The following is a 26,095-nucleotide window of genomic DNA, read 5'->3' as shown; positions in this document are numbered from 1 at the left end:
TTCTGCAGTTAAACCGCTCGTTCAGCTGTGACAAAGGTGAGTGCATGTTTGTGTGTGTGTGTGTGTGTGTGTGTGCGTGTGCACGCTCAGCACTTGGGATCAGTCAATTCTTCATGGTTTATGCAGGACCCTGGTACCTGATATTAAGGTTGCTGGGGCAGGAGGAGCTGGGAATAAGTGTCACATTTCTGGTGCAGCCAGTACTCCACCAGCTCTGACCACTCTGTGCTCACTTCATTGCAAAAGACACTTCTTGCTCAAACTTTTTTCCTTGCATAAACTGTTTATTTCTCTCCCCTGAGCAGGGAGGAGAGGTTAAACTCGGAAGCCACTAGGGAGGGAAGCAGTGGGTTTTTTTGGGAGCGGATTTTGGAACTCGCAGGTCGATTGCAGTCCAGGCGTTTTCCCACCCTGCAGCCCGTGCCAAGAGCCGGGCGCGCGGCTCTAAATAACGCTTTGGCCTTTATGGAAACGGATCAGATGTTCCAGGAGCCTCCGTCCCTGCTGCTCCCACCTCACTTGCTCTCTCTGCAGGATATAGTTAGCACTTCTCTTGGCCTTATATAGCAAGGCCTGATAGTTAGTGTTAACAGGAATAAAAAACACGGAGAGCTGCCAGATTGCGTAAATCGGGCCAGTGTTTGGAATTTCATAAATGCCATGACTTTGGGTACAAGTCGAGCACGCGGAACAATACGGAACTGTTCCCTCTTTAGATCTCTCCCTCCCTTGATGAGGGAGAGCAGGGAGAGAGCTGGAATTTTCCTGCTGCTTCTTCCATGTTTTTAAATTCCCCCTCCTCTCTGCTTTCATCCCCTTGAAGACCACAGGAGGAGCAGCGGCGGCCGCAGCCAGGACTCTGCCGAGAGCCAGGACATCCAGGTGCCAGAGCAGTTTTCAGGCTTGCTCCACGGCTCTTCTCCAATCTGTGAAATAAGCGAGGACCCTTTCAGGCTCGCTTCCTCCGAGGAGAAGGGGGACACGGAAGCCACGAGCCACCCCGCTGCTATGCAGCTGGAGGATGCTGAGCTAACCTCGTCGGGACCAGCACGGAGCAGCTCCCCGGACCCCACGCAGACGGTGGTGTACGCCACGGTGCAGCACGTCAGCCGGGCGGATCCCGCAGCCGCCGTCACGCCCCACGTGCAGCAGCACCCCGGCGGTGCTGAGCCAGAGGGGGACAGAGCTGTGGGCAGAGCCCACCCGGGCAGCAAGCCCAAAGCCGAGCTCAAACTCAGCCGCAGCTTGTCCAAGTCGGACTCTGACCTGCTGACCTGCTCCCCGACGGAGGACGATGCCATGGGGAGCCGCAGCGAATCGCTCTCCAACTGCAGCACCGGGAAGAAGCGGCTGGAGAAGTCCCCATCCTTCGCTTCGGAGTGGGATGAGGTAAGGCTGAGCTTGCTAAAGAGCCTCTGTGCCAGGAATGACTGTGCAGCAGGAGTTCCCCTGTGCCATGCTGCCCTCAGGGGTCCTGGGTGGGTTCCATTGCTTCCGCTAACTCTCGCAAGGCATTCACAGGCATATGCTCGCTTGGGAGTCTGCAAGGTGTTAAATGCCAAAAGATAAAGTTCATTGGAGTGGGGGAGTAGCAGAATTGCAAGCAGCTTCAAAGTTTTTTTCTCAAATACAGGGCTTGGTTTCTTTGAGGCAAGCTGGATACGTTTCCACATCCCCAAAATGAGAAAGACTTGATAATGCCCTTCACCAACCTTTCTCCTGATTTCCTCCTTCTAGTTCTTCCCTGTTGACTATCCCAATGTCTTCGAAGTGTTGTGTTGCTGGGTCCCTGCTGCTGGGGAGTGTGAGCAGTGCCCAGGGGTTTGTGGGGATGGAAGGAAGACAGTAATTAGGCTGGTTTGTGTATTTGATAGCTCCTGCTCTCCTCCTCACACGCTCATTTCAGTGGCTGGTTAGCAGTCACTTTATTATCATAGCGGACGCCCACGGACAGTTAAATATTTCATGCTCAGAAAGTTGGCCCTGGAGAGCCACTGGAGCAAGATTAAGTGTCCCTCTGAAATTGAGCACCGCAGCATTACCGAAACATTCTTTGGGGATGATTCTGTGCTGGGAGAAGTGGGGCTGCAGAAGAGATAAGCTCGGATGAACCACTCTTTGTACTCTGAAAAGGAACTGAAAGCCCTGGCGTGGTGCTGGGGGTGTGGAGCCGCGTGTGCCGGGCGTGGAAGCCCGGGGGAGGGTTGTGCCCCTGCACTGGCTGACGCTCAGCTGCCTCTCCAACCCTGACTCGGAGAGAAAATTATCATCTGGGGAAGAGGGAGGTATTTAGAGATGCTAAAAGCAACGTGAGAATCCATCCCTCAGTCCGTTCTCTCCCTCCCCCTCACTCCCTGCCGGGTCTCAGGGTTGCCAAATAGATATTTTCCTCTGCAGCTGCTTGGGCTGGAGAGGCTTTGCTGTTAATTGCCCAGGTCAGTTGTACCATGGCTTAGGGAAAGGCTCTGCAGCAGAAGGTTCTTTGGAAGGGCTGGATAATTCCCTGTGCTTTTATTTGAGCTGTTTGCAGCAGACACTGAAAGGGCAGAAGCCTTTGGCACGACTGCATTGGTAGCAGAGGTCAAGTGCTGAGCTGCCTGCACTGCCTCTGCTTCCTCTGCTCAGATGAACCCTCAGAGCTGCTTCCTCCTGCCTGTAAACAAATCCCTCATTTCCCCTGAGACAGCCGGACAAGCCCCAGGAGAGGAATCTGCTTTTCCTTCCTCTCATGTTTAGGTGAGGAAATCAGAGAAAGAATGTGAAAAATTCACATCTGTCTGCAGTGAGGCAGGTCTCACTTTTAAAAAAGTCTGGCTGGTCAGTGAGATTTAAACATAAATGTAATTCTGTGGTTGTGTGTCAAATTAGTTCCCTGGATGGGATAATGCAGCTGCTCAGAATTGGATGCAACTTGCAGCCTCTGCATTTACCAGGGCAATATAAACCTTGTTGAGCCACCCCTGTTAGCAATGGTTTGGCTTTCCCTCTGTGCTGAGGGGAAACAATGGCAGATTTATATTATTCTGTTAATTTTAATGGCCTTTATGCAGGTGACTGAGGAGGGGAGTGATCCATGTGCAGCTCTCTGTGGCTCCCAGCTGTGCCCAGCAAGATGAGGACTCTGCCTGCTGGCCTGGCCAGCAGTAGGTGTGTCTGTGCAGGGCACAGGGGCTTGGGGAGGGATCTGTGGTGTCCCTGGACAGATGGGATCTGCAGCAGAACCTGAGCTGACCCTGCTCTGGGCTGTGGTGGCTGACTGGGGACAGCAGAAAATCTGCTGCTTGTGAGCAAAAGGTCACGTCCTTGCCCTGGCCGAGCGCTGCCAATGCCCTTTGTTGGAAGTGGAAGGTACTGCTGGCTTTGCCAGAAGGGTGGGATGGGGAAGGAATTATTCACTTGGCAAAACTCATCCCTGTTCCCAGTTGCAGCTCCCCTGCTCCAAGGAGCTGGCCCAGAGTGTTGCTTTGTGCTCTGTGCTGTCCAGGAGCCCGTTCAGCCCCTGTCCCAGCTGCTCCTGACCCCCTGCTCCCTGCTGGGACTGGGAGTGCACACGTGCTGCCCCTGCAAGGCAGAGAAACTCTCACACCCATGCAGGTATTGCCCATGGGGGTGAGGAGTGAAAATGCTCAGTCCTGCTCTGAAAGCAGGGTGGGGGCAAGGAGGCATGGGAGGGGATGCAACTCTCAGTCAGCATAAATATTTGAATCCTTCCAAACCTGTCTGTGGGCTGAAGCGATGGGTTTGGTTTTCATCATTGGCTCATGAGTATTGAGCAGTCAGGGATGAGTGGGGCAGCAGCAGCTCACAGGGGGCTTGGTACAGAACAATCTGTGTTTGCATCTCTGAGGGAGGGGGGCTGTGCCCCCAGCCCCACTGCCAGCCCCCTTTTCAGGGCAGATTAACCTGCTTCTGCTCTGCCTTCCTGCTCTCTAGAGCAGCTCCAGACCTGCCCTTCAGCCTGGTTCATGCTCCAGGCTCTGAGCAGGGATGTCTGCAGTCAAGGCCTGGGGCTGCTCTTCTGCTCTTTAGGTGCTGGTAAGAAAAACGATCTGTTAAATGATCAGAGGCAAAGAACAAGGAAGGCTGCTGGGAATTAACCTCAGACCTGGCTCCTGACGTCCTCCACTTCCAGCTGCCTGCTGTCAAGTCATCTGTTCCAATGCTGAATTTGAATTTTGGAGGTTCCAGTACCCATCTCACAAAATGAGGTTGTAGTTCTGTGTTCTGACCTAAGTCCTCCTAGGAAGAGATTAAACATCCTTCAAAGAAATTTAGGGAACTGAATAAAACATGCACATCACTTGAGGTTTTTTAGAAAAAGGAGGTGCACAGTCCACCACTTTTTTTTTTTTTTTTTTTTTTTTTTCTCCTAAGTGAATAAGTTGGAGAACTAATGAATATTTTGTAGCTAATTATGGCACTGGACATTCATCTCTGATGACTAACTGCAGTGGTGCTCCATGTCTCCTGTGAAAGGAATGTTTTGCATCTGCTGTAATCACGGATGATGTGGTGTTTCACCAGTTCCTGACCCGTTTTGGGGCTGTTGATGTCCCCTAAGGATGGATGCCAGGAGCAGATGGCACATCTGAGGCTTGAGGCTGGGAAGGAACTTGATGGAGGTTGTGGCTGCTGTGGGTGGGTGCCTTTAAACCTTGTCTGGACTATTGGGTGCTGCAGTACCCTGTGGAATCAGTGTCTTAATTACAGGCTCACTGTGGAGGATTAACAACATTTGCATTGAAATGTGAAACTTTCTGGAAAGCTTTTGATGCAAAACCTGCCACTGCTTTAAAACACCCAGGAGTTGAAATTCAGAGCTGCCAGCCAGCACCCTTGAAAGAAAATGCAAATATTCCCCTTGTTACTCAGGAAGAGCTGCTGGTTTTGTGCCTGGCGAAATTGCATGGTGTAAAAAAGCTCAGGCATCAGCCTCTGCCTCCCAAAATGTTTCATTTATTTTCTTGGTTCAGGTATTCAAATCTCAGCTTGCCCTGGGTTTGGACCAGGCAGGGTGGTTTGAATTGTCCCTGGGTGTCCCTTGCCCTCAGCTCACATTCCAGTTCCCCCTTTGCCTGAAATAGTTGTAATTCACTTTTGTCTAGGGCAGAAGCAGTAGTGGGGTCACTATTTTTGGTCTTGGTTCTGCTAAACAAGCATGGCCAGCAGGGTCTTAATCAGCTTAATTATTGGGCTGATTATTCTATTGTCTCCAGATCCCAATGTTTCCTCCTGGTTTTCCTGTGCTAAGGTCAGGAAATCTTACATCATCCCTCATGTCCAATCTCTTCTCTTTGCCCCCAGTGGTGAGATTTCCTCCAGCCTGATGAACTTTTTGAAGTGAAATCTTTTGTGTTTCCACCATTTTTAAATCTGCTGCGAAGGCCAAACCTGCTGGAATTGTGTGCCAACGTGGAACTAAGCCAATCCAAGCCAGTGTAAGACAATTTACTGGTTTGACAGGAAAAGTGTGTGCTGAAAGGCCAATGTAAAGAGCAGGCATGCTTTGTTCCAGCAGCAAGGGTTGGACACAACAGGGGTGATGTTTACCAGGACAGCAGCTCCATCCACCCCTGTGTGTGTTTCTGGGAGCTTCTCAAGTGTGTGAACTCAATATTTGTGAATCAGAAGCTTTTGATTCTTGTGTGAATGATGGGTGCTCTGACGGATGTTTTGGTTATGTAACAACCTTGTGATTGCTGGCGTTTCGGGGACATTTTTTGTTTTTCAGGAACAGAAATGTCCAGCCACAGTGTCCTTACTAAATCCAGTCCTTCATTATGTTCTCTTCCGCTTTACGTCGCATCTTCCAGCACTTCTGAAGCTTTTCTTTTAAAAAAAGTCTTTAAATCTCTCCAGCCTGGAGCAGCTTCACTGCTCTGTCCCACAGGCCAGAGCCAGCCTTGCTTGAGAGCCTCATGTTGCTTTGGGGTTTGTGCTGGGATGCAGGAATATGGAAAGACATTGATTCAAGGCTTTCTGGGGGGTTTGCCTTTTTTATTGTGACTCAGAGTGGCCTTTGTCCAGTTGTTTCCCTGCTGTGGGCAGATGTGTTGCTACATTTGGCCATTGTCTTTATCATGTCAGTGTTGGATTTTACTGTTTGTCAAAACAATATTGATATTTGCAGGGCTGTGATACTGCTGATCCATCACACACTGTTGTGAAATTCAAGTTTATATACCATGAGTTCCTTTTGGTACGTGTTTGGATTTGTAACTTTGGGATTTGTACAAAAACACAGGCTGGAGAGTGGCGTGAAGCAACAGGCCCTGGTCCCCATCCAAATGAATTTCTCAGAGACCATATTAAGCCAGAAAATGTGTTTGCCTTTATCACTGGTGAACAGTTGCAGAATGATTTGAAATAAATTCAGCAAGTCTCTGTGCTGTGGAAGGCTGCTGGGGGAGGATGGAGCACAGCAACTCTGGGTTCAGTGCTCAAATGTGCCGTGAACAACTGGCTGGAGCAGTTTAGCTTTGAATTAATAAATGGAGCATTATGTTTTCCAGGCCTCTGGTGTTTGTTATGCTGAGTTCATACAGGCTGGTGTCTTTTGGAAACATGGAATATATTGAGCAGTGAAATATGAGCCATGTGCTCCATGGGATGGCAATGGGAAAACAGAAGCTGAAGCATCATAAACTGAACCAGAGGTGGTTTATGGGCTGTCAGCAACCTAGAAATGAGATTCATGGCCCAAATCCAAATTTTGCAGATCTGTACCTGTATTAAGGAGTCAGCAGGTATCATCCCAGATCCCACTCTTGCTCCATCCCTTTCAGACATGCTGGTGGATGCTGCAATCCTGCCATTCTTCTGCTCCAGGATATATCCCAGCTGAGTCTGAGCAGCCCCTCTTCCTCCTTCAGTGGTGCAGTATCAGTCAGTGATGTGAAGTTTGCTGTGGTATTGGTACAGAATGGAAATGTCAGTGATTCTGTGCTGCCACAGCATCATCTGTCAACCTCACGTGCCCATAGTTCTCCCCTGGAGTTTAGAGCTGACCTGCTGGGCTGTGAGGGGGGTGCTCACATCATCACTGGGGGGTTTGCTGTGCTCAGAGGGGTTTGAAACTGTAGAAGCAGCTTGTTTGGGGGTTGATTTTTTATTTATTTATTTTTTATTATTTGAAACCAAATCTGCCCCATCCCCCAGCTGTTAAAGCTTGGAAATAATGAAGTCTTAACTCTTGACACTCTCCTGGAATTGCAGAAATTTAAAAGACTGATAACCTTTCCACCCAACTTTGTAAGTAGCTTTTGAGACTGAAATCTGCTGCTGGAGCTGCTCTTGTCTGCTGAGCCTGAGCCCCAGGCAGGTTTGTACAGTAGGTTATGAACCCTCAGTAATAAGGATTTATAATGGGAATCCTGCTATATTCTTAATTATACTCCTGCTGCAGGGTGTCATTATAGTGCACTAATGCCCTCCATATGGCAAATAGTGTGTGCTTGGTTCTGTGTGGTTTTATTTAATTACAGACCTTTATTTGAGTAACTTCGCTGCCCAGAGTCTGAGCCTGTGCAGGTGCACTGCAGATCCTCTTCTGGTGCTCAGGAATCACTGGTGATTTTTAAGCTGCCAGTTTGGGAGGGGGTCACAGAGGAAGCAGAAGACATTGACCCACACAGGGCAGAGTTGCACAGGGCAACTGTGGCTGTGGCTGCCCCACCCCTGGAAGTGTCCCAGGCCAGGCTGGACAGGGCTTGGAGCACCCTGGGATAGTGAAAGGTGTCCCTGCCCATGGCAGTGAGTGGGACTGGATGAGCTTTAAGGTCCCTTCCAACCCAAAGTGTTTGAGGATTCTGTGATTTCAGTTCTCTCAGGGTGACCTTGCTGTATCCTTGGCAGTCTCTGGTGCTGCGTGCAGAGACTGAGAACAAACTTCTGCATTTGCATTGGTGGTGACTGTAAGGTGAGGTTTTATGAAGCCCCTTTCAGAAAGCTCCAGGAGCAGCAAGGTGCCTCCAAGACTGGGTGAGTGTCACCCTGACAGAGTGATGGTCAGTCTGGTGCTGTCCAGATGAGGCTCCTGCCCTGTGTGTGGGCAGACAGCCCATGTTGTGTGGAGCTCTTTATTCTGGGGACAAAAGCACTGGGGGTGGTTTAATGCCCTCAGTCTCTCTCAATGGAATCATTGGCTTCAAACTCCAGCAGTGGCTGGGGAAGAAAAGCTGGAGAGATCAGTATGGACACCACGGCTTGGCATCCATCAGGGCAGGGTGTGGAGTGGGGCTGGCAGTGGAGCAGAGCCTCTGCAGGGCACTGTGTGCCCTTGGGGACAGGGGGGTCACTGCCCTCTCCACTGTCCACCCCTGTGTCCCTGCTGCTCCTGCAGGCTGGGATCAGAAAAGAGAAAATATCCTGTATCCTGCCCATGTAAGGAGCCACTGGCTGCTCCTGCCATGAGCACTGTGAGTGGGGAATCCCTGTGCAGGACTGGTGTGGAAATGCCTCCTGTCCTGCAGCAGGACAGACCTCAGCATGCCCTGAGGCTGGCTTGGCCTCGCTGGCCTTGTCCAAATAAATGCCTCTTCCTCTGTTAGCAGAACTGCTCAGGATGGTTTGTTTTTGAGTCAGGCTCTGTTTTGGAGTCACTGGCCAGTTGCTATGTTCCCTGCCTGCCTGGAAGAGCTCGCCCCAGCCCGATCTGGACTCTCAGCCACACCCAGCTCCTTTTTTTGGGACGTTTGTGTCTTTCACCAAATGTAGGCAAACATGAAAATAAATCCAAGAGCCCCAATCCTAGTAAGTGCTCCACAGCTCCTTCCATTCCTGCTATGGGGTTAATGAGGGACACTCTCCTGTCCTTGCAGCCTTTCCTTCTCCCAGAGTACTTCAGCTGTGCAGGAGTTTCTCCTTCCCTGCTGGGGTTTGAGGGGTCCCTGGCTCACCCTCACTGTCACATGGAGCCAGCTGCCCCTCTGCATTAGGGATAACAGATATGGTTGTATTCATTTAGAAGGCGGAAGCATTTTATGGCTTTATTTCTGTGGCTGTAAAACAAATAAACCATAAAATCCCCACCCCAAACCGACCCCACAGCACAACCAGAGATGGGCACTTGGTGCTTCAGTGGAAAAATACAGGTTAAGCCAAAACAAATCAGAACTGTGTGTTCAGGCTACAACTAAGTCTGAGCTGCAGCACTATATTTAAACATGGTATTTTTGTATTTTAATAATTAACCAGTGGGAAAGAACAGCCTAAAAAACTGTAGCATGGGCTATTTTCAAGGTATCTTCTCTTCAGCCCCATGTCCATGCTGGAGTGCAGCTGAGGAAAGGGTAGAGGATAGGGATGCTCTAAAGCAGTGGTTCCCTCTCCACGTTTGTCCTTCCCCTCATACTTCTCTTTGCAGCCTCCTAACAGTTAAATCAAGCTGGTCAGCCATAAACCCATGTTTGAAGTGGTGTGTGAGTCTGTTTGAGGTGTTTGCTTCTCGTGGAGAGCCAAGGGCAGGGCAGGATTTCCCTCTGCAGTAATGGTAATAGCTGGGACTGTGCCTAACTGTGAGCAGCACTTGGCAAAGGAGGGCTGAGAAAGGTAATCCTCTGCCACGTGATTGTTTAATTTCCATTCAGTTTTATATAGCACAAGGCAATTCCCTGCTTTTGAGGAAAAGGTCGTGGGTGTTTCAGTGCTTCAGAGGCACCTGCAAGTCCTCAAGGCAGTGCTGGGACTGCAGAGCTGGCAGTGCTGGGGGCTGAGCCTGGACAGCATCAAATCTCTCTCAGATTAGGAGAGGGCAGCACGATGGAAACAAAGGAACTTGGCCTCAGAGTTAATTTGCAATTTGAATCCAGCTAGACATTCCCAGACAAGGTACAAGAGCAGCTCCAGCTCAGAGATGTACCTTGTCCTGGAACTGATGGACACCAATCTGCAAAGTTTAATGTCCTTAAACTCCTGGAGCTTCTAATTGTTTTCCCAGGCTGATTTTCAAATCTCCCGATAAATGGGTGTTAATTGTATTTCAAGCCCAGCAGAGGTGCTCATCCTCATGGTTTTCAAAGGACCTACATCCTTAAAAGCTGTGTTAGAGCTCACAGCACTGCCTGGTCCCTGGTGAGATTTAACCCTGCAAGTGCAGTGCCTGCTGCTCCCTGCAGGAGGAGAGGCTTCCTGGAGATCTGCCTTGGCAGGAGCCTTGTAAGAGCTTTTTTTGTTTCACCAAAACCCCTCTCTGGTGGAGCTCAGCTCCACACTGCCCCTGAGGGTGCATGGCTGTCAGATCCAGCCTCTTGCAGCATCCCCAGGAGCTCCTCACAGCAGTGGGGACTCGTGCAGCTGCACCAAACACAGCAGCACACTGAGAGCCAGGCAGGGCAGAGGCAGCCAGGGGTGAAGTCCAGGGCAACTTGGACTCCTTCCCCAAGTATGTCCTTAAATGACCAGGAGAAAAAAAGTTGAGTAAGAGTTGAGGTTTATTCCCCCACTCTGTGGCCAGTCACTTTGCATTCAGTAGCAGCCACTCAGAAGTGCCTCACAGGGGTGTTTACTTGGGAGATTTCCTTTTGGGAGTCTTACTGGAGGCATTTTTTTCTTTTTTTCTTTTTATTTTATTTTATTTTCTGCTCAGTTGTAGACTGAAGACTGGGGTAGGCAATCAACCCTGAGCCTCTCAAGTGTGTTCTCTTTGGGAAACAGTGGAGTTCAGTGCTGAGTATTGAAGGGTCTGAACTGACCAGCTGAGCTGCAGTTTGTCAAGTCTTTCCTCTTACAAATTAACCTGGGAATTGTCAGTTCTCTCTCTGCACCACTGCATTTGAAGCCTCAGTTTGCTAATTCTGCTCAAGAATTGCTTGAAAAGTTTCTCTTCTCATTTAAGGAAGACTCCTGAAAGTTCACTGGGAATTGCAACCTGCATTAATTTATTCTTTTGTGTGTGTGGCAAATGCAGCCATTTTTATCCAGCTCTTAAGAGGACTCAGACCCATTCCAGCAGAGTTTGTACCTTTTTTCCTCACTGCCTGAGGTTTGTCTGGAGCTGTAGAGAGGTGAGATGGAGCTGATGGAGCTGACTCCTGCTCCCTCTCCTGGGTCCTTTTTTGCCCTGTGATGCTGTTATCCCACACAATCTGTTTTCAAACCCTTTGGAAGCACCTGCTCCGTGCATAGCATTGGGAAATGTAGTGGTTTAAAAAATAAATCAAGCCAAAACAAAAATGCCCAACAAACCAGAGTGTAGGGAAGCTGAGCTCCCAGTCTGCTTGCTGGGAAGGAGGGGGTGACAGCATTGCTGCAGCTTCACTGCTGGTGTAGGGGGCTGTGTGCTCCTACAGGGTGAGGGAGGAGTTTGGGGCTCTTTTCTCACCCCCAGGCTCTGCTCCTGAGGGATTTTGTTGAAGCTTTTTATTTCCAGGCTCTGGAAAGTTGTGGAAGGGAAAGCTCTGCAGAGCCTCAAGCTCTCCATATCCCTTGTGAGCCATCCATCCCAACAACTGACCCAGGCAAGGTGTTCAGGGTGCCTCTTCTAGTCCAGAGATACCTTAACATCCTTTCCTGGATTTCTTCAGCTGTCATGTGGGAGGTGAAATCCTGAGCTGCTTTTACCTTTTCCTGAAGCTTTATTAATAATGCAAAACATGATTTTTTTTTTTTAATTTCCAGATTGAAAAGATCATGAGTTCCATCGGCGAAGGCATTGACTTTTCCCAGGAGCAGCACAGGATCTCAGGTAGTGTAGCCAGCATGTGTCTGTCTGTCCTTGCTGTGATCTGCACACAAACAAGGTGCTGGCTCCTGTGTGTGGATGTTTCTATCTTGTTTTGGCTCTGGGAGGGAGAGGAATGCTCTGGCACAGGAGGAGCAGACCTGGGTTCCCTTATGATGCTCAATGCTGCTGCCAGCAATTTTAATTCTACACTCCTTGGGAAGATTCCTTTAATTTTGCAGAATGCAGCTGCAGGATTTTCCTCCCAGCTCTTTCTGTGAGGGCAGCAGCTGTGCTGAGCAGGGCTGGATGGTGCCAGTGGTGGGTCAGTGTGGGTGCCATGGTGGCCATGCCCTTTGCATGTGGCTGATCTGCCAGGTGCCTCGGGGAGGGTGATCTGGGCATTTCTAAGTGCACCTGCAGGTACCCACTGAACAAGGCTCTTGGACAACCCTTAAAATGTGAATTCCCTTCTGTGCCTTTGAGTCGTGAGCAGAAGCTGAGCTCAAGCTTGCTGGAGAGCTGCCAGCACGGGGGATTCTGTCCTTTTAAATCCTTCACCTCCAGGCTGCTGCAGCAGAGCAGCTCTGACTCTGGATGGGCAGCAGCTCCTCCTGATGAGATGCTAATAGAGATCCGCACACGCAGCTCACACGGGCTGTGACAGAGCTCACCTCATACCCATTTGTCACTCAGGTTTTTGCTTAGGTGAGGAGGAACCCACTGTTCCCAGTGGGAGTTCAGCCTGATTCAGGCTCTGCATTCCAGGATCAGATGGCTTTGCAGAGGAGTTGAAGCTCTGTGTGGGTTTGCTCCCTGCTCTGACAGCCCTTCCCACACCGGTTCAGGCTGTGATGGATCAATAGCACCAGGGAAAGGTCTGACATGGAGGAGAGAGGCAGAGGCAGGGCTCCTGCAGAGCTGCAGCTGTGCAGGGAGTGCTCAGCAAGGTGGACACCCTGCAGCAGCCCTGCTGCACAGGAGCTGCCCTGTCCCAGAGCCAGGGGTTTTCCCATGGGCTGTGCTCTGTCACACTCAGTTTGGGATCCCTCCTGTGCTGCCTCTCTGTGCTGTGGGACTTGAGAAGAGCCTTGCAGGAGGCAGCAGAGCTTTGGGAATGCCCTCAGCATTCCAGCCTCTGCCCACTGATTTCCCCTCTGCCAGCTGCAGGCCTCTCAAAGGCAGGATTCCCAGAATGTGGAGCATAAGGGGAAGGATGGAGCTGAGAAATAGGAGTTTGTTTCAGCCAGAATTGGTGATCAGGATCTTGCCAGGGGGCACAAGTACTGTGATTCTTCTGTTCTTGTATCATCCTTGTAACACACAAATATCAGATGTATTTGGGGCATCTTAGTTTTCAGTCTGGGATGTTTTAGGTGTCTGTTCTTCTCTTTTTAAAGGAACCCCTCCAAATACTTCCCTCTCTTCATTTTGTCATGACTTGAAAGGGTTTTGTGAGCAGAAAACCTGCACTTGGTATCACTGTAGGTTTCCCTGTTGAAAGCAGAAATGTATTTAGAGGTGCATGCAAGGCTGAATAGAGTAAATAATTTTAAAAATTAAATTCAGGAGTTCAGGAGAAGGAGCTGCTGTGGTTTCATTCCGTCTTCCAATACCCCGACAGCTCCCAGGAATGCTGTGGTAGGCAGCAAGCACTTCCTCACCTCTCTCTTGATAAATTAATTCTGAGCCAGCCACAAATCACTTGGATCTGTCGGAGCAAACCTGTGACATCATTTTTTAAAACCCCCAAGCCACGTTGTCCATCATCGAGTGAATATCGAGGAGTCAGTGATTTCCACTGGAGAGTTACGGAGCCGCTGCCTCCCTCCCGGCGGGTGGGAGCACTGGGAGGGGGGAGAGGATGAGGAGAAGGGAGGGACAGCGTGGGGCTCGCGGCTCAGACAAAGCCGCCGCCGCAGCCGGCGGAGCGCAGGGACCGCGGGGGAAAGGATGGAGGGGAGCATGGAGACCTGGAGAGCAGGAGCTGCTGGCACACAGTCCAGGCTTAGCTGCTCCCCCAGAGCATGGGCTGGCTCAGGGGAGGGAGGCAGAAGCCTTTTGTGATCTCACTGCGTGCGCTGGAAGGACCGGCCGGCGCTCCCGAATACCGGCACAGGAGCAACCCCCAGGAGCAGACAGCAGGAATTACCCCAGGAATCTGCAGGTGACACCGTGAGCTCTCTGTGTGTGCAGCCACTGCAGCACAGTGGGGAGGGATGGCTGCAAGGTGCCAAACTGCTTCAGCTGACCTGAAGGTTCAAAGGAAGCAAACGGGGGTCTCCTGATCATCCTTTTCTTTGCGTCCGTGCTGGAAACAGACGTGCCAGGGAGCCTGGAAATCTGCCTGTCTTGCATAGCAAATTCCCTGATGAAAAGGAGATCTCTGAACTTTTTTTTGGTCATACTTAAGGTCTTGAGCTTTACTAGAGGAGAGTAACAAGTCACTGGACTCATCCCAGGGATGAGGGAAGGGAGAGCTCATCTGCCAGGGCTTCCATAGGTGTTGGGAGAAATCTCCTTTATCCGAGGCTGAGGGGGAGGTGCCAGGGCATGGCTCGGACTTGAGCTGCTGCAGGAAGAGGAGAGAGTGTGCTTGCATTTGCTTTTTTCCTTTTGCTGTGGGCTTGGAAGCAGGGAACCGAAATGCCTCCTTCCTGCAGAGCTGCTCCCTGTCTGAGCGAGGGGCTCCATGCGACGGCTGCGCTCGGCTGAAGAAAGTGAAGGAAGGGCAAATCCAGGTGCGTGCCCAACACCTGGCAGGACCAGCAGTGTTGGGTGAGAGCCGTCCTGGCTGTGCTGTCACACGGTGCAGAGCTGGGGCTGGGCTCTCTGGGGCCGCAGTGCTGGAATGCCAAGAGGTCCGGGCAGCGTGCTGGAATGCCAAGTGATCGGATCGCTGGTAGAATGACAGAGCCAGGGCTGCCAGACATGAGCCTGGGGTCCCCATAACACAGCAACGGCGAGACGAAACCCCTGCCATGGTTTGCCTCTCTCAGGACTGCTGGGGAGGAAGAGCACAAGCCCTTCCTCTCCGCTGCTGCAGTCTGTGCTTCCTTTGTCTTGCGTGTCTTCCCGCGGACAGCCGCTCTGCCTGGGCTCCTGCTGCTTTCCCGAGCATCCACCGTGTCGGAGCTGGCTCGGCTGCATGAAGCTGTTTTCTCTCAGGCTGCTCCGTGCTCCCCGCTGAGCCGGGGCTGTGTCCAGAGGTGTTCAGATGAGAGGACTGGCACAGCTCCTCTCCTTTCCCTCGCACCTGCGACTGCCTGGGAATGCCTCGGGTGGAAGTTTGCTGTTCTCCTCCCGCCCCCTTCCGCTGAGCCGAGGAGTGGATCTGCATCCCCGTGGGGTTGGGCTTCATGTGCTTGCCTGGCGAGGAACTCGCGAGCCCTGACAGCAGTGCCTGTGATCTCAGCGCCCCAGCAGCGCCTCTGAATCTTTGCCCGGGCGAGGAGTTTCTTTTCTGAGTGTGAACTGCAGCACAGATTTGCACCCGGAGCCCGCCGAGGCAGCGCGAGCTCGTTGTCCATGCTCTGTGCACACAAGAGGAATTGTCTGCCCGCCGATTTGTTGTACTCTGAGCATAATTTTTTGAGTTTCTTTATGGTAATGACTATGATGTGGCAATGCCATCTGTCCTCCTCAGAGTGCCGCTGCTACCGCCTGAACGGTTTCTCCCTGTTCAAGCGGCTGCCGATTCCTCTCTCGTCAGGTTCGCGGATGCTGGAGCAGAGCGTCGGGGAGTGGCTGGAGTCCATCGGCCTGCAGCAGTACGAGAGCAAGCTGCTCCTGAACGGCTTCGACGATGTGCGCTTCCTGGTGAGTGCCCCAGGGACCTCTGGGGAATGGCTTGGCCAAAGCTTCCCGCGTTGCCGGTGTGGGCGCCGGGCAGAGCCGGCTTCTGCCGCCTGCCAGGATGGTGTTGGGGGGTGTAGGAGGTTGGGCAGAAGGAATAGGTGAGGGTTATGTTGGGTTTCTGCATTTAATTCGGGTGTTGTTGGTTTGATCGTTGAAATTTTGATAGAAAATTTTATTTTGTCCGCCTGCTAAATCGTTACTGTCCAATTTACTCCAAAAATGGGAACTGAAATTTGATGGAAGCCCTGAGCAGTTTGTGCTCTGGGCTGTGAAGGAGGCAGCAGACCTCTTGTTGGAACTGTACTTGCTCAGAGCATGCAGGCAGTATGTTAATGAGCTGTACCTAATTGCACTGACACTGTTGGCTCTGAAACCTAATGATGACGACATGGTAATGCTCAGGGTTGAGGGGTTTTAATCACCAGTGTCTAGAAACTTAAAGCAGCACGGTGTAAAAATCCAAGAATTCTTGTGGAATGATGGATGAACTGCCAGGAGGGAAAATCTTGGTGCTGCAGGAGAAGTGCTCCCTGCATGGCTTAAAGAAATACTTTTGAATGTGGACTCTTAAGTTTGGCAAGTAACAAAAAACTGATGTAAACCTTTGAAAAGTCATTTTGGCTAATGCAGCATCCTGCCTTGGAACAGGAGCGGTGACATCTCTGGTGCTGGGCACAGTGCAGAGAGGTGACACCAGCAGGATGTGAGCTGGGTGAGGGGATTTGGGAGCACACAGTGGCCATCAGTGGTGGGGAGGGTATGAGGGGCAGCTGGAGAGAGACAGGAAGCCAGGAAAGGGCATGGATGGAGGCTCAAGGAAGCACACACCTGAGCAGCATCTGTTGGGCTATTTAAAGGCAGGACGTAATTATACTTCAAAAAATAGGAAGATAAATGTCATGGGGTCTATTCAGCTGTGCCTCCTGGTCTCCACAGCAAGCAACCAGGCCATTTGCTTTCCCTTCCCATGGCAGGGCCAACACTCCCCTCCAGAGCTGGGGTTTGCTGTGGTTTTCACCCCATGTCCCACCCAGTGGACTCTTGGCCAAGGATGTGTGAGAGGGTTCAGCATCCCTGTGTGTGCTGGGGCTGTTTGGAGATGTCACAACACCTTTCCCTTGCCTGCCCAGGTGTGATGGACCCCACTAAGCTCAAAACTCGAGTGGCAAAGGCTCCTCTGTGTGGTGGTGTTTGGTACGTGGTAGGATTTGCTCTCTTCATGGCTGGACATTTTCCTCCCCTGTCCAGTGCTCCCAGTGCAGCAGTTGGCTGCTGCTGGATTCAGGGGATGGGACACTCATTTGCTCATTCCTCTTAAATTTAAAAGGTCAAATAATTTCACATAGATCTTGTGCAAAGCCCAGCTGATTTCCATTTTGCTGCTTATCTCCTTTCCGAGGGAGTTGACCCTGGCACCCGTGCCAACCCTGGCTTTAAATCCATTCATCCCAGCCCTGAGAACTCCAAGCTAATACATTAGCACAGCAGGAAAGTTGAATTATTTAGAATCTTTCCCTCTGTGTTGTTCCTTGCCTTCAGCTTCTGGTGTTGAGGGAGCAAAACCTTCAGATAGAGGCCAAGTGAGGAGCAGGTAGTTAATTTGGTTCTAGTGGTGTTTTTGATGGTTTTGGATGAATTATTAAAACTGCTGTGAACACTGAAGCTGGGCAGAGCATGGGCTCAGGACATCAAGCTCTGAGTGTTGAGCTGCCCAGTCCTCTTCTCTGCACAACCATTGCTTTATTGGCTGCCCCTTCCAGTCTCTAACAGAGAATATTCCAAACTAAGAGTGTTAATTTCCTGGAATTAAACAGTTTCTATGAAAGGATTAATCCCTCTTAGGACCTCACTGTGTTCAGTATTTCAAGGTCCAAAGAACGCTGGGTAATGGCTTGCAAATCACCAGGTGGGTTATGAGGTTAATTAAGTTTTAGTAGCCTAAACTAGGAAATTGGAGTCTTTTGACATGAAAAGTGTTTTCTGTGCAGGATTTTGCATTGCTCCCTGCTCAGAGAGCTGCAGGGTGTTCTGGCGTGCCAGGATGGTCACTTTGCTCTGGGGTCCCCAGGTGCTTTTTGGGGGCAAACCAGGAGCTTTGCAGGAGGAGAGTGTTGAGTGTGCAGAGATCGTGCAGCTACAGAGCAGGGCAGTGTCCTAAAAGGGCCCTTTAATTACTGAGAAAGATACTCAGACTGTAGTAGATAATAACTCAGAGGAGGGTTAAAAACAGCCTGACAAGGCACTGGGGTGCCTGGTGCTGTTCTTCACTGCAGAACCAGGGTTTAAATTGCCCTGTTTGCCCCCAGTGTGGGACAGGGTTGTAAGAGACTCAGACTGGGGGTGCTGGGCTTGCTGGAGCTCTGGTGGCCTGTACTGCAGCTGGGTCTGCTCTCAGGAATTTCTGATTCCCTGGGTATTTTCAGCTGGCTCCTGTGTTAATCTATCCCCCGTGTCACAAAGAGCCTTTACCCCCAGGTAGGGAAATGATTCATGAGCACACTGTGTGTAAAGGGAGTTTGAAAAGTGCTCTGTAAATATATTTGGCTTCTTAATTAGATGTTAATATAGGAAGGCAGAAACATGTGTTGTTTCCAAAAATAATAATTCCGTTATTTTCAGAACTCCAGGAACTGGGGATTAGGGGATTAGCTGTGCTCCAGCCACGTGCTGGCTGCCTCACTGGACAGGCTGCAGCTGGAGTGGGCAGCAGGGAGGGTCCTGCTCCTCTCAGGGTCTGCTGAGCAACAGCTGAGAGGGACTCAGGGACCCACAGCTCCTGCAGGTGACAGTGGGAGCCACGAGTGTCTCACAGGCTGTGCTGTGCAAGGAAAAGGTGCTCTGGAGCCTCCTCTCTGCTCCTGGGAACTCCAGCTCTGCATCTGGGACAAAGTTGGTCTTGATCAAGCACTGGCTTCACTCGGGGGTGGGTATTGCTGGTGCAAGTCAGCAGGATTTTTGGGACATGGATGTGACCTGACGTTGGAGCGCCCTCGTCCATCTACTTGTTCCTGGGAAGGGACCAAAGTCTGCACAGATCTTGGATTGTGTAATCTTTTGGCTTGGTTGAGGGAAGAAAGGGCTGATAAAAGATGAATTTAGGTAGCTTAGCTTTCCAAAACACTGCAGTTCTCTTCCCACCTCTGCCTTTTGGGCCACATCTCTGTGTCTGCAGAAATTCTTCTATTTTCTTGAAGTTTCCTACTGTAGCCACACTGTGTTTATGGACAAGGCAGGGAAGAGGCTTTCCCTGTTATTCTGCCACTCTCAAGCACAAACCCCACTGTCCAAGACTGCAGCTTCTTTCTCTCACCCTCTGCCCTGCCACTGAGTGACCTTCACGGCCAGCACCACTGCCACGGGGCAGTCAGACTGGACACTCAGCTGCTGCTTTTCATATGGAGCTGGAATTGGGCAGCAGCCTGTGCAGGCAGCTGGGATTAGGAACAGCTCAAGTGGAGACAGTGCTTCCAATCCTCCTCCTCTGCTCTGCAGCCCGCTGGGATTCCTTCATCAGAGAGGAAAGTTTATTTGTGCGGTGGGTGAACACAACCGCGGCGAAGCTGCTGGCAGTGGCTGTGCTGTCCTTGACTTAGCAAAAATACAGCTCTGCAAGTAGGATAAAACCCTCAGCAGCATTGCCTGCCAAATGTGAGCAGCTCCAGTGAACCAGGAATGCCCACCCCACCACCCAGCACTGCTGCCTCCCACGTGGAGGAACGCGGCCCCGTAGCGTGCGCCGAGTTCCAGGAGCCTCATTGCCTCATCCCTCACCAGAGGAGGGGAATGAAAGGTCAGATCACAAAACTGCAGCAGTGAGTGAGAAGTGTCATCCAGAAAAGTGCACAATAAATGGACTTAATTGTCCTTGGCGGGCAGTGAGCTGGGAGAGCAGGAAAAATGTCACAGGAATATGGACCAAGAGGGATTCTGCTGCTCCTGGAGCTTGGCCCCCTCATGTCTGCTGTGCTCTCTGGTGTATCTGCCACAGATGCCCCTTTTGGGAAGTCCAAAATGCGTAGGAAATTGATTTTTGGGATGCCCAGTGCATTCCTGGTCCCTGCAGCAAGCAGAGATTAACCCAGGGAAACAGCAGGCTGGACTTTGCCTGTCTGGAGAGGGCAAGGACACGGCCACTGTAAGGAGAAGGAATTGCAGTAACTGCTGGTGGAATTCCTCCACAGAAGTGGGAAGGAAATGCCATTACCTGTTCCCTCACACGGTGTTTTGTGATCCCACAGATCCCATAAATGTATCTGAGATGCTTGAAAAGCTTTCCCCTTCCCCTGGAGGGTGGGATCTTGCTGCTGCCCCACAGCCTCCCCTGGGCTGACATCTGAGAAGGGCAAACCCCGCGTGCTCTGGCACTTGTACCAGTGTTCTGGAGTTGAACTTCTTATTCAGTTCAAAGATATTTTGATTCACAAATGAGCAGGTAAAAGAGAACATAAACCATTTTTTATGGCTTTTTTTTATTGTTCAAGCCTGGATTCCCATGGAGTGTGTGGAAAGCAGCTAATGCTGATTCAATGAGACAGCGTCAGAAAGGGAAATCTGTTCTCTGTGTGTAGTGCCCTGGGCTCCTCTGGGGGATTTTATTTATTTTTTTATAATTGGGGAGAAGTGGTAGAAAAATGATGGTGGTGGAAGAATGGGGTGTCTGCAAATAATTTAGAGTACTGACATTAATGTGATTCAATGCAATTCAGAGCCATGTTAGATTGGCCTGCAGTGTTGTTCACTAATGGAAAGCCTTTCCTTCCCCTTCTCCTCTCTGTGTGTGTGCAGGCAAAACCAGGATAAATGTGGAGCTGAGGCCTTGGCTCAGGTTGGCTCACCTTGGCTGGGGGTGTGAGCCGAGCTCAGCACCTCTTGTGCCTTCCCAGGCTGAGGACAGCCCTGCTCCACATCTGACAAAGCCAGGTCTCCTCTGCTCTTCACATCCTGGGATTTGGGTGTGGGCTGACATCTGCAAATCCTTGTCCTCACCTGGTACCTGCCCTGCTGGAGCACTGGCATCTCCTGTGTCCTCAGTCACTCAGCTCTGCCCGATCCAGTTCCGAATGGCCCAGCTTGGCACGCAGCTGCTGGTCCCCTGGGCAGCAGCCAGGCTTTGGACATGCTCTGGGAATGTGTCTGCCCCAGAGCTTTTTTCTATTTTCATATAGAACTTGTCATTTTATAGTAGCCATTCGGGGAAAACTGCACTGACACATTCCAGTAGCAGTTTGCACCCAGGAATGATCTGTGAGGAGCCACCAGAGACCCCTGGTAGGGTTTTACTGCATCTGCTCTTGCTGAAACACAGCAAGAACGTGGCCTGACCACAGCTGTGCAGGGATTTTCGTGCAGACTCAGGTGAGCTCTGTGTAGCCCATGCCTTGGCTGTGTCAGGCTGGAACTGGAGCAAGCTCTCCCTATCTGGGCAGAAGCTCTGGGTGGCTGTTTCTGGATTTGGTCACTGCTGTCAGCCCCCAGGAACACGTGCCAGTATCCCCAGGCCGACTGTGCAGCACTAAATGAGCCCCTAAGAGGGGAGCTGGACCCTGGGGTAAGGGTCTCTGCCAAGCCCCTGAGTGGGAATCACTTCATTCAATTAAATGAATTTTGTTTGACATCACCCCAGTGGGTTCTGGCTGGTCCTTGGGAGGTTCCAAGGGCTGTGCTTTATCCCCCATGGCTGGGGTGTTTGGGTTGTTTGAATGGTGAGAGCAGAGGCATGCAGGGATCTGGGGTTGAAGGAAGTTTGAGGATCTTGGGAAATGTGGCAGAGCTGTGCCAAAGCTCCCTGGATAATAGGAATGGACTCCACGGGGAACAGAGAGGTTGGAGTGGATTTTGAGGAGCAAAGTGGGTGGACCAGAACTGGCAATTTAGAGGATACTTATGTTTGATTCATTAGTAGCTCCAGGCCCCAGAAACATTAAAAAAACCATTAAAGTTGCAGTTAATTTTTTTTTTTCTCTCAATAAAATTGCCTGAACTTGACAACCATGACCGATTCCCTCTGTTGCCGTTGTCACGCTGCCAGTCTGCATGGGGAAGAAAATTAAAAATGAAGTGGCTGTGTGATAATCTCGGATTTATTGTAGGGTTTTGTGTATGAGCCCCTTTCCCCATCAATGCTCTGTGAAAAGCTGGGGCTTCCTCATCGTGCCTGTGGCCAGACAGATCCTTTCTCCTGCTCTCCACTCAAGTAGCCCAGATGCCTTTAAGGGAAGGCACCAAACTCCACAGATCACAAACACAGAGTTGTGTGACCAAATGGAGTCCCCCTGCTCTGAGATCTGGGTGTGCCCAGCTGTGAGCTGGACATGTCCCCATCTCTGCCAAAAGCAGAGCAATAGCAGTGACAGCAGAATCTTCAACAAGATGCAAATTGTCTCGAATGCGCTGAGGGGAAAAAGAAAAAGAGCTTTGTATGCACAGAGAGCCTTCATCTGTCTCTCTGCTTGGGATGTCTGCAGGAGCTTCTGGAGTCTGGGAATGCTGTGTTTGGGGTTTGCATCTGTTGCTTTCTGCAGCAGACCCGTCCTGGTCCTGTCCTGCCCGTGCAGGGTGTGCTCACACCAGCACTGGTGTCAGGGTCCCTCTGCTGCCAGCCCAGCCACACGTCCTGCACAGAGCACTCACTGCCCCAGGCCCTTCCTGAGCTGGAACAGGAGCATGGACAGGCGCCAGGCTCTGGGGAAGAAGCAGCATCTGAAAATTGGGTAGTTAAGTGCCTACAGAGTGTCCTGCTGGAGGAAGAATCTGGCAGATTTCGGCAGCGCTGCCTTTGGCTCAGTCACTTTGGGGTCACCTCGGTAGCAGGAGGGGACTCTGCCTTCTGCCAGGTAACCTCTGACTGGTTTTTCTTCCTTTAATGAGAAACCTGGAGCCTCACAGGCTGTTTAACTACAGTGCAGGCAGTGAGGCATGACCAAAGCCAAGCCTTTTTCCAAGAACTCGTGTCTCTGCAGGCAGGTCGGCTGCACCAGCATCCCACGGGGCTCCCAGTGGGGACAGGGATCAGTGGCAGATCCCTGCCCTCCCTCGGGGCAGTGTGGAGGGCACAGGGCTCAGGAGTGTCCCTCATGGTGCTGGGTATCGGTTCCTCTCCAGGGAGGGGGCTCAGTTTGGCTCGGAGGAAGCTGAAGGCCAGGTTGGGGGATGAAGGGCCCTCTGCCTGCCTGGCAGCCAGTCTGTGCCAGCTGGGACCCAGGGTGGGACTCAGCCTACCCAGCCCCAGGTAATGCATTTCACCTTCTCTGGCTGAGCCCAGGTGGGAGCTGGTTCCTGACAGAGCACTTGGTGAGATGTTGGGATGAAGGAGCTGTTGAGTGTCCCTCACTGCCCCAAAATGTGGGTGACAGGGAGAGCTCTGGCCCAGGCCAGCCCTGAGCATCCCTCACTCTGCTCAGCCCCGTGGAGCTGGGGCACCCAGGAGGAACATGCAAGGTAAAAGCACTTGTCACAAGGAATAAAATCGGAAACACGTCTTGGGAAAGTATTTTTGATTGTAATTGGCATCTCTGAGGCTGCTGCTGGAGGCTCCTGGAGGACTGGGCTGATGGCAGAGCACAACCTGGAGCCCTGCTCTCCCCACTGAGCCCGTCCTCAGAGGACCTGAGGAGGGGCTGGGGGGAGCTGGGGCTGCCCTGTGCCCTCAGAGGGGCACTGGGAGGTGGCATCTGCTGCCCTGTGGCCAGCACCAAAGAGAACCTTTGGGTAAAACCAAAAAGCAGCAGCGGCCCATGCAGAGCAGCTCTGCTCCTTGGCTCTTGCCTGAGGGTGTGTTGAGTGCAGACAGGTTTAAAGTCTGGCTCCTCTGTGTGGCTGGCAAAGGTTAAAAGATCTCCAGTGTCTTTGTATTTAATTCTCTGTTTTAGTGGCAGATTATTGTTTTCCGTGGGAGTTGAAATCTGGATGGGTTTGAAGGACATTTCTCCTGCACCAGGGGCTGGAATTTGTTCAGAGCTGCTATGCTTTGTCTATCCTTGTTAAGTACCCAGAGAATACAGACTGCCACCGAGGGAATTTAATGTGACACATAAAAATAAGGAGTGCAGGAGAAAGCTGTAGGCTTCACAGTGTTTAACTACCTTCTCTCCTTGCTACAGAACAAGCAATTTTCTTTGAATTTGAGATGCCAAAGGTGAGAGAACACCCACTGCCCTGCCTTGGGGCTGGCACTGGTGCCCTGTGGGAGAGCAAGAGCCACCAGCTCTGTGCTGCTCATGTGGGATCACCATGTCGAAGGGGATTAGCACCAAAAAGGGCTCAACACTAGAAAGTGAGCATGAGTGAAATTGTAAATAGGATCAGCAAGCTTGTTTAGTTTTTGTACATGAAAATTTCACATCACCATTGTCACAGCTCATTCCACTGCTGACTGTTCCTGCTGTCCTGGTGGCACGAAGGGAAGGGCTGGCTGTGAGCTCTGCCCTTGCCAGCACCTTCCCTGCACTACCCCAGCTTCAGCCCTGGCTCTCTGCAGGGGGATGCAGCCACAGAGTACCAGGATGGGCAGGTGAAGGGAGCAGAGCAGGCGCAGGCTTCAGGTACCTGAGGTGTGCCAGGCTGTGGGCACTTCAGTCCCTCCCTGTTCCTCCCCCTCACAGGGCAGTAATACTTTGCTTTCCAAACCTGTGAGAGAAATCCCACCACTTGCTCTGGCCCTCTTTGTCCATTTCAAAAAGCCCTTTTCCAAGCCATCTCTCTCTGGGAGATGAATTCCTCACACACTTACTGCGTTCCTGCCAGGTGAGGTGTCTGTCTGTCAGGGGAGTTAATCCCTACTAATCCCTTCCCTCCTCCCTGGAGCCAGCACACAATCCCCTGCTGTTACAGGAATGCACATTAAATGTGGCTCTTTGGCTTAAAATTCATGAACAAGAAAGGGGAGGGGATATTTCCATCTTTCTGGGGGGATGCTGCTGCCCACCAGCCAGAGGTCACTGCCCTGGCAGCAGCAGCTCCTTGTGTTAATCCCTGGGAGTTTGTTCCCAGACCAAGAGAGTTGCAGCTTGTGCACCAAATGGGCAGCCTGGAGCTTTCAGCAACAACCTGCCTCTTCTTACTCCCTGATTTTGTGCACTCGAGGGGTGCTCAGAACAGTTCATGTGATGTGGTTCCATCAGGTGAGCCCCTGGTGTCCCTTGGCCTCACTCACAGGCTCTGGGCTGCAGGGCAGAGGGGTCTGGCCGTGGTCTGGTGTGCACAGGGGCTCTGGGGCAGTGGCAGTAGCTCTTCCCAGCACAATGGCCCTGACTGGCACAGTCTGTGAACTGGCCTTTGGCAAAACACAGAATTAATCCCCCCCCACCCCCACTGTGGGCTGCAGAACCATTTAGTCCAGACTTTTCTGTTGTTTAAACAACTCTCAGACAAATAAATACCTTTATGCCATGGCTGTCAGCTGAGGCTCTGCTCTCCTGTCCCCTCCCAGCTCTCCAGGAATGAAGTGTGTGGGATCTGACCTGCCAAGGGAGCGGGAGGCAGAGGAGCCTTGTCAGGGGGTGTTGAAGGCTCTGCCTCCTGCCACCCACTGCTCTTTTGCTGTTTGCTAAATGACTAATCTGGGCTGCAGGGCACAGAGATCTCAGGGCATCTCTTACCTCTGGTGTTAATTCCCAGTTTGCCTGAACACTCCTCTGTGGCCGAGGGAAGGGCAGCTCCTGGCTGGAGAGCCATGTGCCATCCTGCTCTGCTGTCACCACACCTGCCATGGCAGTGGCAGAGATGCTGCTTGGCAGGAGCAGAGCAGCTGCTGGCATGGCCAGGAGCAAGGACACGCTCGGGAGGAGGCTGCTCTGGGGCAGCTCGCTGCATTTAAAGCAGGTAGCACTCAGCAAAGCACACCTGCTGAAATCCCACAAAAACATGGATGGGAAGGGGCAGGAAACCCTTGCTGCCCTTTGTTGAGGGTGCCTGGCAATCTCACCTGCCCTCACCTTCCCTGCAGCCGGCCTTAATTGGGTTTCTCTTCTAAAACCAGAATGTGGAGCAGTGAAGCGCTGTGGGCGCACACCTGCTGGGACTCTCTGGGGAGCAGAGGGAGGCAGGGCCAGGGAGGGGGTCTGGGGGAGCTGGAGCCTTCTGTCACACAGCAGCGTGGCTCTGCCAGCCGTGGGGAGACGTGTCCTGCTGAGCTCTGCCCAGGTAGGAGGGCAGGGAAGCAGGTTGTGACAGAGGCTTTTAAAGGGGGATGGAGTCCGCGTGCTTCTGCTCTTCAGGGGGAAGGGGCAGAAAATGGGTTTTAACAGCATGGTGTGGGGTGACTGGAGCATCTCTGGCCCTGCCCAGGCCAGAGGGGACACCTGACCTTCCCCTGCTGCCAGGGAAAGCAGTGCAGGTCTCCCTGTGGCTGTGGGGGGAGGTTGAGCAGAACCCAGAGCCCCTGCTCGGGCATGGAGGGGGCTGGGGTTTGCTTGGGCACTGTTACAGGGTGTTTAAAGCCTCTGTGTGTCAATCCCACGGGAGGTAGCAGTAAGCCATGCCCCGGGGCTAAGGGCAGGGAGGGGGGGGCAGTCTCTGTGTGCTGTAGCTCTGCTCGTGTCAGCCCTCTCTGTGCCCAAAGTCCGTACATGGGGCAGAGCT

General features: G+C 51.8%; 1 protein-coding gene across 8 annotated transcripts in view; it reads left to right on the top strand.

The window, feature by feature from the left end:
* ANKS1A (ankyrin repeat and sterile alpha motif domain containing 1A) overlaps window positions 1–26,095 on the top strand; it is a 74,587-nt gene that overhangs the window by 36,983 nt on the left and 11,509 nt on the right. For all 8 annotated transcript variants that reach the window (XM_041468023.1, XM_041468031.1, XM_041468067.1 and 5 more), the window contains 3 exons: window positions 824–1,389; window positions 11,617–11,683; window positions 15,372–15,478. In XM_041468023.1, the coding sequence (XP_041323957.1) occupies window positions 824–1,389; window positions 11,617–11,683; window positions 15,372–15,478 (740 nt within the window). The remainder of the gene's footprint in view (window positions 1–823; window positions 1,390–11,616; window positions 11,684–15,371; window positions 15,479–26,095) is intronic.

The sequence above is a fragment of the Pyrgilauda ruficollis genome, unplaced genomic scaffold (assembly GCF_017590135.1).
Source record: "Pyrgilauda ruficollis isolate IOZ18807 unplaced genomic scaffold, ASM1759013v1 scaffold100, whole genome shotgun sequence".
NCBI lineage: Eukaryota > Metazoa > Chordata > Aves > Passeriformes > Passeridae > Pyrgilauda > Pyrgilauda ruficollis.
Note: the sequence above shows the minus strand (reverse complement) of the source record. Positions and strands in the feature narration are given on the sequence as shown.